Source organism: Anomalospiza imberbis, chromosome 2, assembly GCF_031753505.1.
Source record: "Anomalospiza imberbis isolate Cuckoo-Finch-1a 21T00152 chromosome 2, ASM3175350v1, whole genome shotgun sequence".
Lineage (NCBI taxonomy): Eukaryota > Metazoa > Chordata > Aves > Passeriformes > Viduidae > Anomalospiza > Anomalospiza imberbis.
Window position 1 is genome coordinate 45,923,544 of NC_089682.1, and position 12,594 is coordinate 45,936,137.

The 12,594-nt window shown below is 39.3% G+C and overlaps 1 protein-coding gene across 5 annotated transcripts in view; it reads left to right on the forward strand.

The window, feature by feature from the left end:
* UVRAG (UV radiation resistance associated) overlaps window positions 1-12,594 on the forward strand; it is a 97,608-nt gene that overhangs the window by 28,316 nt on the left and 56,698 nt on the right. For 3 of the 5 annotated variants that reach the window (XM_068180778.1, XM_068180777.1, XM_068180781.1), the window contains 6 exons: window positions 4,690-4,795; window positions 6,635-6,761; window positions 7,674-7,758; window positions 8,229-8,316; window positions 8,820-8,943; window positions 10,982-11,147. In XM_068180778.1, the coding sequence (XP_068036879.1) occupies window positions 4,690-4,795; window positions 6,635-6,761; window positions 7,674-7,758; window positions 8,229-8,316; window positions 8,820-8,943; window positions 10,982-11,147 (696 nt within the window). The remainder of the gene's footprint in view (window positions 1-4,689; window positions 4,796-6,634; window positions 6,762-7,673; window positions 7,759-8,228; window positions 8,317-8,819; window positions 8,944-10,981; window positions 11,148-12,594) is intronic. The other 2 variants (XM_068180780.1, XM_068180779.1) reach the window with 1 other exon arrangement.

The following is a 12,594-nucleotide window of genomic DNA, read 5'->3' on the forward strand; positions in this document are numbered from 1 at the left end:
TTATACGTACTAGTAAAGCCCTTTTATACCTTTTCCCATATCTTTGCCTGAAAGCCCCTTAAATTCCAGATTATAATAATTTGGAAGGAAAGAGGTATTTTTTCTATTTCAAGGGAAGTTCTGCCTTCCTTGACAGATCCCTGTCTTTCAAACCAAGACACTTAATAGGCACAACTCTCACTACACTCCAGCTTTCAGTTTTTTAAGAGATTGCAGCCAGAAATGAACTTACTACACAAATTAGTAAGTCATTGGACTAATGCATGACCAAGAGAGACTAGGATACTGCAGCATATTGAAAATGAAAGTGCTCCAGCTGAACATTCAAACTTACTGCAGACTGAAAGAAAGAGAATGTGTTGTTAGAGCACATTCCGAAGTTGTAAAGTCAAGTTATGTTGGACCACTGCACTGTTCAGTCCTGGGAAGTAAGGAAAACTGATTGATATTCCAAACAAGGTGAAATGAACAGGGCTAATGCCTTTATTAATGTTCAGTTTTTTATTAAAAAGATCAGCTGCGCAGGGGGCCCGACACAGAGCTCGCCCCTGCTGTTGTAGCTTTCCCAGGTAGCCAGAAGGGGAGGAAGCGTGCAGAGTTTGTCACTGAAGTCTAGAGCAGCAGCTGTCCCCTCTCCTTTCCTTGTGGCACACTGGTAGCCTAAGGGTGATGAGGTGTGCAGTGTCTGTTGCTGAAGTCCAGAACAACAGCTGTCCCCTCTCCTTCCCTTGTGGCAACATCAGGAAATTCCATCTCTTCATCTCTGCTTCCCACAGCCTTTTGTAGGAGATGGTGACGGACAAAAGTCGATCAGGGTATGTGTTTCCCCTCTTCCTCAGCTAGGGCATTTGTCTATCCCCCTCTACTGTGTTTTAGGTCTTTATTTATGGGTGTCTTTATCCCCTAAAAATGCTCCCATGTTCCCAAGGGTTTTTATTTGCATTTTAGTCACAGAATGTCGGTGTGGGTGGAGGAGGCACGTTATCGCCAGGTAGTTTAGAGAAAACAAACAGGGCAATTAGCTAACTAACATTTCAATATTGGTACTCAGCTAGACCCAGCAGCCGTTTCAGTGTTGCCATGGGAACTAGGAAGGCCCTGCCCTTGTTCCCAGGAACTTTGTTCATTACACAAGGCAAGAACATTATGTCAAAGAAATCCTGTAGTGATGAAGTCCAAACCTTGCTAACCACTTTTTCCCCCTGTCCCGATCCAACCTGGTACCCAAATTGGATTGATTGGTGGAACACTGTATGCTGAATGGTTTCAAATCTTACAGCCAAGGTAGAAGGTGGGTTTTGGGCTTCTTTGCGGGGGGGAGGGAAGGGGGGCAGTAGTTGTTGGGGAAAGCAATTAGATGTAAGACTTGAAAAGCCTTGAGAAAATAACCCAAATACCCTGTATTTCAGGAACTTGGGATCTAGAAAGTATAGAGGAGAGACATTGAAATTTTATGTGGTGGTCCTTTGTAGACCAAGTAGGGATGCAGCTTGTGTTAGTCTTAGTTTATAATATATGGATTGCACTTTTAATGTATCCAACTGTTTTCTAAACTGTCAAAGGAAGGGAGAGTATTTTGTATCTTCTTAATCTCCCCCATCTCAGAAAGCTGGTGCTATAGGAACTGAAGTAAAACAGCAGCCTTGTGGATCTCCACCTTCAATAAGTCAGGATGCTCAAGAATTTAAATGTCTGCTTTGCTTTCAGGTTCTTTCCCAGGCAGCAGCATGGAACTGGCCTGATGTTGGACAATTGCAGAACAGGTCTCAGGGCCCCAAGCAACAGCAGTAAATCTGTCAGTCATCACATTCCAGTTGCTCTGCTTCTGGCTGACAATGGCTGTGAGCTGTTGCAGACACTGGGTTGACAACACTGTTGGCTAAGCTATCCCTTTAAAAAGGCTGGAGTTTTTGCTGTAACTGGCTCGGCTTTCCCAGTTGCTGGAGGAAATTTGGTAGCAGGCCAGTGGCCTCTTCAAGTCCTCAATTAGCTTTTAAAGTGCTATGGAAGTGCTAATTTTAATAAAGTACTTTAAAAAATGAAGTCTTGGGCAATGTAGGAAGAATCCCACGTTGGCTGATTGCATGTAGGTGATGTAATCAGTTGGCTTACTGTTGACAGTTATTAAACTAAGTAGGATTGTGCTCAAAGCACAGCTTGTGCTGACTAAGCTGTAGCATTGGGCCTGCATTTAGCCTAGAAATGGAAACAAGATGTGGTCAGTTAGGGTTGAAGTTTCTCTCTGTTTATTCTGAATGCGTTTTAATCCAGATTTATGGCCTCAGCTTGCTGATCTCCGTTGTGTAATCATAATTGCTTTCACCAAGGTCTGCTTGTGCTGAAGTGATACATAAAATTTCCATGTTGGCATTCTTAATAGCTCGGTTTGTATTCCCCTTGTTGGATGACCAGAGATTTCCGTGGGATGACGTGGGAGCTTTTTTTTGGTTGAGAAAAAAAAATCTGTTGATGGTTGCTGCTTTTGTGACATGAAGTCCCTAAAATTTTAATCTTGTAAGATTTAACTTTGGATATGGTCATGGTAACATTTTAAATTTCTTAGAACAACAGGGGATGTACTGGAATTGAGTCAACCAATATCAGTAATTTTTCTGTCTTGCAGTGTATATGGCCCTATTTGGCATCAAGGCAGCAATGTTTAACTGTGCAAGGAATGAGTGGATGATGCTTGGCTTAAAAAGAAATAAATTTCTTATTAAAACCAGATTTTATTGCTGAATTATTTTGTATTGCAGTTTTTATATGTTAGAAATTTATATTTAGATAATGATTCACCCAATTGGACAAGTATTTGACTACATGTATTGTTTTGAGAAGTCAGTCTCTGTAGATGTTTGTTCCTTATCCTTTGAGTATGCATAGGAGAACTTAGTTACTGTTACATAAGTTACACAACTTGTAGGTTGTTAATGAGCATTGGTCAAATCACTGTGAGTAACTCACACAGCAAATGACCCTTCTAATAATTTCTCCATTATATAAATACTCTTTCAATGAGTAGAACACTTTCCAGGAGGTTTTGCTGCCTAAATGGAGGGTTGTGAAAACTTGTAAGACTGTCTTGTGATCACCTAATGGACTAAATCAAGAACGTTCTTCCAATGTTAAACCACATAAAGAGGAAGGGGAAATGTCATTCAGTTATTACTCTTTACCAAAAAGTTTTATATTGGGTGAGGCTTTCTTATATGTAGAAGGAAAACATTCCAGACTTTTGGAAAGAGACAAATTGGAAAGTGTGGAAGTGGATGACATGACAGCAGAGCTCCGAGTGATGTTCAGGATGGTCAGCAAACCTTGGCTTTGACCTGTGTAACCACATGTTCCGTAGCCAACAGCCTCAGGATGCATTCACAAAGGTGGGAGGTGTAAGAAGTAGTTCCCAGTAGGATCAGGATTTCCAGGAGGTCTCAGTTCTTCATTAGATGTGTTTAGACCAAGCCCTTGGGTGATGCAGGACTGTTGGTCTTAGCAGTCCTAGCCCCCTCCCACCCCGTCAGCAGCCAGCAGAGCAGTGTTTCTTCATATGGGATGGCCCCTGACCAGCTCTGCAGCTTGCTGGTGCTGTGAGCAGTTTGAGAAACTCAAGAGAAGCCAAATAATTTACTTAAATTTTTGCTTGAAATTATGCTATTACTGGTGTTTAGGAGAAGCAATAGTATGAAGGAACTAAAGGCATCTGGTCACTTAAGTGTATTCATTTAGAACTGTAACATGTAAAAGTTCTAAATCACAAGACCTTGTTTATTAATATTACTAGCACTGTTTGTTTCCATGTACAACTCCTCTTTTTCTACTAAATACAAAAATTTCTACTCTGTGTTAATTTTAAGAAAGATGTTAATGTTTCTATTAGACCTGTTTTTGCCATCTTTTTCCTCTGCTTTTTTTTTCCAACAAATATGGCAAATAATTGGTTTTCTCTCTTCACCCTGAAGCCAGGGCTAACAATCAGTAATGCATCATCAAAATATTTTAATGTTTTCAAACGTGATTCAATTAAGAAGCCTATGTTTTAGCTGCGGAAGGACCCATAGCATAGTGGGATATAGTGAAGAATGTTTCATGTTCTTGGCTGGGTAGCTGTGTGTTAGCTAAAGGATACTTGCACTTTTTCTAAAGCTGGCTGTGTTAACAATGCTTGTGTGTATCTATTTTCATGTTAATGGTGATTTAACTTAAGTGAGGTGCATGTAATTACCTGCTCTCTTACCTGCAGCCTGGTCAGTATCTGTTGAGTTGAAAAAGTGAAGAGGAGATATTGATACCTGATTGAATTTAAAGACTTGGTAGTTTTCTTCATAAACTATGCAAGTTATCACAAAATGGTTTGGAGTTGTGGGATCTTAAAGCTCATGCAGTTCCAACCCCCTGCCATGGGCAGGGGCACCTTGTACTAGACCAGGCTGCTCCAAGCCCTGTCCAACCTGACTTTGAACACTTCCAAGGATGGGTCAGCCACCGCTTCTGGGCAACCTGTGCCAGGGCCTCACTACTCTCACAGGGAGCAATTACTGCCCAATCCCATCTAACCCTGCCCTCCTTATGCTTCCTCATTTGCTATTTTGAAATGGAGGCTGACAGTCTGAATTTGCATTCCTGTTGCTGGTTTTGAGGTGTTTGCACATGTAGGGAACCTTTATCACAGCTATAACTTTCTCCTTGCAGGCTCCACAGAGCTCAGTGTGCAATTAAACAGACTCAGGTAACTGTTCAGAAAATAGGAAGGGAGATTGAAGAAAAACTGAGATGTACATCTACAAGGAATGAACTGGTATGTTTGATTTATTAAAACTTTATTTTATGGGCTTGCTGAAGCATCTGACTGATGTCTTGACTGTAAGCTATTTTTTAACACTTGAACTTGGAATCTTTCTTTACACCTGTTGTTTTAAATAGGAACTCATCTGAGAGCTGTGTAGTATCATCAGTTTGAGTTGTGTGAGTTACTCGGATTGATAAATCTGTTATCCTCTTTTTACCTTTATTTTGTACAATCATGCTATCAAAGCATAAACATTGCACAGTGCACTATAGAGGTCTTCAGGAAAACCAAACTTCTGATGATTTATATGAAACTTGACAGGAATCTGTGGTGGATTTAGAGTGAGGTGAGTCCATTGGCTGTATCTTCTTGCACCATGACTCCCTTTGGATGAATAGAATTCATGCAAATGCTGTCACTCAAGTGACATATTCATTTTAAACAGAAATTGTACTAGATCTTACAATGGCTTTTGAAATTTGGTTTTGCTTGCTCTCCTCCCCTCCCCAGAGAAGTCTGTTGACATTAGTTTCTGCTTGCTGCCCAGGAAAGCTGATCTTGGTTCAAAGATGAGTTGACACAACAGGAGTGGTTTCTGGTGACTTCATTATGTTGGTACTCAGTGGTATGTGTCTGGTGCCTTGTAAAGGACACATTTGCAGTGTGAAGTTAGTTTATTGCTGTAAAGCAGATTCTGAGTTGAGAGTACTCGGCTAAGCTCCAAAAGTGTCAAACTAGTTGAAGGATTTGACAAAATGGGAAAAATGGGAGCTTGTTTACCCACTGTAATTACAGGGGTTACATTGTAGATGAAGAGGTGAAGAAGTCACCTTCCATAAGGGGCAATATAAAATCTCTTGTGAGTCTTTCCAACCCAGAGCTTCTTTGCCTTCTGGTATCTTGACTGTTTAACCATTACCTTTTCGCTTATGGATATGCTCGTCCCTCCTTGCAAAGGCTTTTAATTTTTAAATATTGGAGGGCAAAACTATATCATACAATACTAGTGTGTTTTTGGTTGGAAGGGGCCTTAAAGCTCATCAAGTTCCAAACCCCTGCTACAGGCAGGCATATACCTTCCATTAGTCTAGGCTGTTCCAAGCCCTGTTCAACCTGGCCTTGAACACTTCCAGGCATGGGGCAGCCACAGTTTCTGTGGGCAACCTGTGCCAGGGCCTCCTCACCCTCACAGCCAAGAGTTTCATTCCCAACATCTAACACTACTCTCTGGCAGTGGGAAGCCATTTCCCCTTGTCCTGTCATTTCAGACCCTTGTCCAAACTCCCTCTCTGGCTCTCTTGGACAACTGGGGCTCTAAGGTCTCCTTGGAGCCTTTTCTTGTCTCCAGGCTGAACACTCTCTCAGCTTTTTCTTTGTATCCTCTTATTGTCATCGTCCCGAAGCTGAGAATTGAATCTAATAGGGCAGCTTGAATATCTCCAGCCTTTTTCCAGCTCCTGCCTTCACTTTGTATGGACTTCTTACTGTTCACCTTCCCTCTTGCTAGTGAGCCCTTTCCCAGGGAATGAATGCTTATCCTGCTGCTAGTGCTGTGCTGTCAGTTTTTATGTCCTCTTGAAGCACCGTTCTTAATTTTTGGTCTGGGCTCAAGAGAGATGCATCCCACAGGAGGAGTAAGCACTGTGGCACACAGCTGCATTGCTTTCCTTCCAAAGCAGCAAAATTATTAGTCTTTGGGAATCTGTTTCCTTTGGTAATCTATGAACTCCATTCTTAGGCTGGTCCTAGTCTCCTGTTTTTTCATACTCTTATACCACCTTTTTATGGAACTGCTTCTGTGCAGAGAAGCTTTTTTTTTTTTTTTTAAATCTGTATTTCTTCCTATAGAAAAAGCAGAGTGAATGTTTACAGTTGAAGATCCTGGTGCTACGTAATGAACTGGAGCGACAGAAGAAGGCCCTTGGTCAAGAAGTAGCCTTGTTGCATAAGCAAAAAAGTACTTTGCTTGACAGAGGTAAGTGTAGAAACCTTAACCTAGTTTATGACCAGAATGAAAGTGCTGGTTTCTTTTCCGTTTTCATTGTCTGGCTGTAATGTGCTTGTGTTTTTTCTTTTTCTTATATTTGCAGCCAGGTGTAATTTCTTCACTCTATGTTATATTGAGTTTTAGACAGGAGTTTCTGGTATCTTGTCTCTAAATAACTTCTTACTATGACACCTCTCCAAAGCAATTTTAAATCTGTGTTTAATTGACATTTTATGATAACATCAGAAGAACTGCAGTATAGTACAGTAAAGATTGCCATCATAAATGGACTTCATGTCACAAGGGAAGTTGCTGTACCTGTGATTTGGATTCAGTTTTAAGTATTAGAAGAAAAAAATCCCTCTTAATATTTTAATATGTAAGTGACAGATGCAATACTCAGTCATCTTGGTATCATCCTTTACCAGGCAAGTCTCCTGTAGTGAAATGCTGTATCACTGCCTGTTCAGAGCTCACCAAGACCAAACTATATACATGCTTGATTTTCTTGCAGGATTTTTTGTTTTCAGTACTTAGTTGAGTCTAAAGTAATTAGTTACTACTAAAAAGAATGGTTTTTACCATGTACTTTATTCTGGCTATGCAAATATTGAGACCCCATAATTGTATTAATGCACTGTGTGATTGTGAGAGGAATAGGTATTAAAGGAAGATGAAATCTGATGGGTTGTATTTGGCTGATGAGTGGTGTGTAGTGCATGAAGACAGGTGTTCCTCCTGCTGTCTGACTTTCTCTAGTTTGGGAGCATAATATGGAAAATGGGAGGGTAAGAATAAGTGGAGAATTATTGCCAGCATTTTGTCAGTATCTACTTTTAAAACGGATTGCTAAGAAAATATTTATGCTATTTTTTTTTCCTTATTCCTCATGTTGCTTAGAAAATGCATTTGGGATTGAATACCAGAAACTTGAAGAGCATAATGAATCTCTATATGAATTAAGAAAGGAATGCACTGCTAAGAGGTAAAAGGACCTATGTTTGTTCTGTAACTGGAAATAAAAGATAAGCTTGAGAGCAAGCCATTGAAAATGGAACTTCTGGCACCAAATTCTTCCTCATGTTGCCCTAAAACTTCTGTTAAGACATCCCTGCTACAACATAGATATCTAAAGTGATTACCAGTGGCAAGTCTAGAAGAGAAGAAAACTAATGCTTGGTTGTTTGTGAAGACTCTGATAGGGATTTCAGGTGTGTTTTAGTGTAACACAGCTTTGTAATACCTGATTCTTGTAGTCAAAATATGTCTATAATGTATGGTATGCCTGAAAACAAAAATTAGCTTTGTGTGCTGTATTTTTTTGGGGTGGATTTACCTAACTTTTTGGAGGATAGGAGGTGATAATTGGAAAGCTGCAGAAGGGATATGACAACTCGATACCTTTATTTGGAGCTTTTGAAGAAAATAATAGCTTTGGAATCTCTTTCCCCAAAGAGAACAGTTTTTGAAGATAAATGCCCAGCAGACTATTCGATGCAAGCAGTTGCTGTCGGAGCTATCCTACATCTACCCTATTGATTTGGTATGTTTTCAACTTCCTGACAATCTGCTCAATGTGAAATGGAGTTCCTGTTTATTACACTGCAAACAAATATTAAGCTTTACTTGTGACAGAATCTGCTCTTTGCTCATTCTGTTTATTTCAGCTTTTTCTTACATTTGGTCTTTAGATTACAAACTTTACAGGGAGGGAACTTACACCAGTATCTCTTACACAGTGTCCTCTATGAAAATAGAATAGCTATAATTTAATGGATGTTTTCCATTTTGTCTACAATTGCATAAAGTAGCCCTGACAGTAGGCTAGGTGAGTGCACAGAAACATGTTAAAATGTTTAGCTTCAAAATATTTTATATAATGAATTAATATAAAGCTCTTCACTCTTTAAAAAAGTTGCATTTATTTTCTGAACTATGCGAGATGTGGATTAAAATACTGTGTCAGTCACTCTAAGTTTAGTTGAATATTTAATTTTTTGACTTTTATTTTATTGTTTGTTAGCTTTGTTGTCATGTTTTATGCAGGTTTTGGTGTTCTGGATGTTATTGTTTCATTCTCACTTTCCACTGTTGATGTTAAATTTACAGAACAACCAAAAGGATTACTTTGTTTGTGGAGTCAAGCTTCCTAATTCTGAAGACTTTCAAGGTAGCTGCATATTCTTAATATAGTTGTTACAGTTAACACTGCTTCTAAACTTTGTAAAATTAAGAAAACTGGTAGCAATAGCTTGGGGCCCAAATCTTTGACCAGAACGATATAGACTAGAAAAAACCTGACAAATTATTTGTTGGTACTTCCTAGCTAAAGCAAAGGAGGTTCCATTTGACCGTTAGTAAAGTACCTCTGTGTTCTAAGACTGCATATTGAAAAACTGGAACAGGTTACCCAGAGAGGCAGTGAAGTCTACATTCTTGGGGATGCTCAGGACCCAGCTGGACACACAGTCCTGAGTGCAACCTGCTCTGAGCCAGGGGTAAAGACTTACAAACTCAGAAGTGCCTTACAAACCAGAAGTGCCTTACAAACTCAGTGATTCTGGAAAATATTGGTGTCTGACCTAGAATTCCATTTGGGCTACTTTTAGTCCATAAATCTCCATGGGACAACAGGCATGAATCCCCATTTGTTTTGCTGTACTTGCTGGTGAACTTGCCAAATAAATACCTTGCAAAAAAAGACTGTGAACATCTCTGACAGTATGGAGTACTTCACAAGTGACCTTCTACTTCAACTGTCAACCCTCATCCTATTCCAGAAGCAAATATATCATATACCTGCCTGTATAACAGTTGTACAGGTAACTACATGCATTCATCTACAAATGTTTGACGTGAACTGGAAATTCATTAAAATCTCCTTGAGGATTTCTTGTCCCCAGTACCTGTTCACTCTGGTTTCTTAAGCAAAAACCTCCATCAACTGTCTGACTCCTTAAAGCCACCCCATAGTTATTAAGTTGTACTAATAATATGTATATTGGATGCTCGAATATTGGAGGAATAATCTTTAAAACAAATTAATTTGTCAGTAGGACAAATTTTGCTTTGTTTCCCTGATTGCACTAAATGTGGTAATGAACTCAGTTTGCTAACTCCTGAGGAATGAGTGGTGTGCCATCTTCTGTCCCGTATTTCAGTTTCGTGGTATTAATTAATTGCAAAAGAATTACTAATTCTTTATCCAAGTCTTTAGAAAAATTGTATTGTGAGGAAGAAGTACCAAGCATTCAATTTAGTGAAATAGGCAGTTAAATTTGAAACTCAGGTGTCTGGCATGGATCTTATCTCAGACTCAGTAGATACTAACTTTTAAAAAAACTAGGCATCAAAAAATCCCTAAAAAGCCAGTTTTGCTGCAAATTTTGAACCTTTTTTACAAAATCCATTTTGACAGGGGTGTAACTTAAATACATACATCATGACAGGCTCTGATAGAGCTCAGTATGGTTGTTGAATATCACTATAAGCTTTGTTGAAGGTCCTCCGTTTAGCTGGTTTCATGGATGCATCAGAAGGGATGACTATTGTGATGTCTGTGTCTCTTAGAAAGAATTAAAAATAGAGAAAAGAGAAGCCTTTATATGGCTTAAAGATATAGTTTCAATTGCAAGACCTATGTGTATTCCTGGCAGGTGAAGCTTTAAGATTGAAATTTTAAATGTGGAATTGAAAATGATACTTTAAAACAATGGGTTAATCTAAGTTTTTCCAGCTATTGGCAGAGAACAGAGTTCATAGTTTGGGGTCGGTGTCTCTCCAACTGATCTCACTTGTGAATAAAGTTGAGGAGGAATGCAGCTTTCTCCTGATCCCACTCATACGTGTCAACTCCATCTAGAGAAACACAGAAATCTTAATACTTGAGTTTTGTGAATTTTGTTTCACTTTTCCCATCTCTTCTTCACGCTCCCCCATCCTGGCAGTGTAGCTTTGAAAGTAAAATTTGCAGAAGAACAAGCCATCACCAGATTTCTGTGCTGCATCACCAGAGGCAAACACAACATAGTGAAGTGCAAACACTTGTAAAGCTCTCCAAAATGACACCAAGTCTCCTTCTGTCCTTCAGTTCTGACTTCTGAGAGCTCCAGTAACTGATGTTCTCTGAGCAATAAAGATGAATATTAGGAATGAATATTAGGATTCAATGGATACGAATAATAATAGAATATTTTTGTCATTAACAGCAAAAGATGATGGAAGCATAGCTGTTGCCCTGGGCTATACCGCTCACCTAGTTTCCATGATATCCTTCTTCTTACAAGTGCCACTCAGGTATCCTATAATTCACAAGGGCTCCCGGTCTACAATCAAAGATAATATAAATGACAAGCTGACGGAAAAAGAGCGAGAGTGAGTATATTGTAAATACACTGATCTACTGTCTTCAAAACAACAAATCAACACCAAAAAAAAAACCATCTTAAACAGTTTTGGGCAGTCTGAGGTGATAAGGAATTTGAAGTTATTGTTACTGCTTTCAGCAGCTGTGGAATAGTCGTTGAGTTCCAAACTTGTTGGAATTTTGGGATACAGTAGAGTAACTCAGCTTTGTTATTCTGAGTCTGTTGGCACATGCATGGCTTTGATTTGGCATCCAGTAATGCTAGAAAAGCTTAAATAGTGTTTCTTAGTGTTTTATGAATTTTGGTTTCTATTTGGAAAACTTCCCTTTTATGTTTTGCTACTGGCTATGGGAATAAACTGCAGATAGCAGGTGTAGTTTCACTGGGGAGCTGCTGCCAGTGCCAGAATAGTGGTTGATAAATGGGAGAAAACAAATAGCTTTGTCTTAACACAGAGTTTTTTAATCAATTGAAAAAGCACACTAACCTACCACCTACTATAAATCAACTAAATATTCAATATAGAGCTTTTCATTTGTTCTGTAATCATTGTCTTTGAGCACGTAGCTACACTGTTATTGTTTTTCTTCTAGGAAACTGTCTTGCTGTCTTTAAATTCACTCTCTGAATGTCTTTTCCTGCATTTTGGAACTTAGCTTATTTTTCCACTGTCTTGGCGCCTGTGTGCTCTAACATGAAATTAGCGGCAATTAGTGGTTAAGGTTCCCTTTGTAGCCTGAAACCACTGAACTGCCAGGAATGCAACACTGACCATTGCGGGGAGGCCAACTGCTCTGTTTGGATTCTGGGCACTGGCAAAGTTTGCCCAGAGACTTTATGGACTACCCATTCCTGGAAGTTTTCAAGGCCAGGTTGGATGGGGCTTGGAGCAACCTGGTCTAGTGGGAGATGTCCCCACCCTGGCAGCTGGTTGGAATGAGATGAGCTTGAAGTCCCCTACAACGTAGGGATTCTGCAACCCTGTATGTGTGTATGGATGGCTGCAGTCAGGCTTGCAGCATCAATAACTTCATTTTTCCACAAAAGTTTGAAAAAGGAGCAAAGGAAATGACAGGGGAAATGAACTTGTGGGAAGTAGTTGACTCTATTGACAGGAAGCCGTGAAAAAACAAATTCTTCTCTTTGGAAATATGCAGTCTAAGTAATACAACATTTTAACACTAATTCCTCATAATCCAAATAAAGATGCAAGGGTTTTATTGTGCCCAGTTGACAGAATTTGGGTGTGAAAGTGTCTGATTTATCTTTGAAGATTAGTGTCTTTTGGCAGGATAGGCAGGGTAATTTGCCTTGAGATTTAAACTTGTCTTCCTGTTGGGACATCATAAAACACAACTATATAATTATGTCTTGCAAAGTAATTTTGATACTGTTATGGGTAAAAATTAATCGAGCCGAATTTATTAATTAATAAAAATAGATTTTTATTTTGT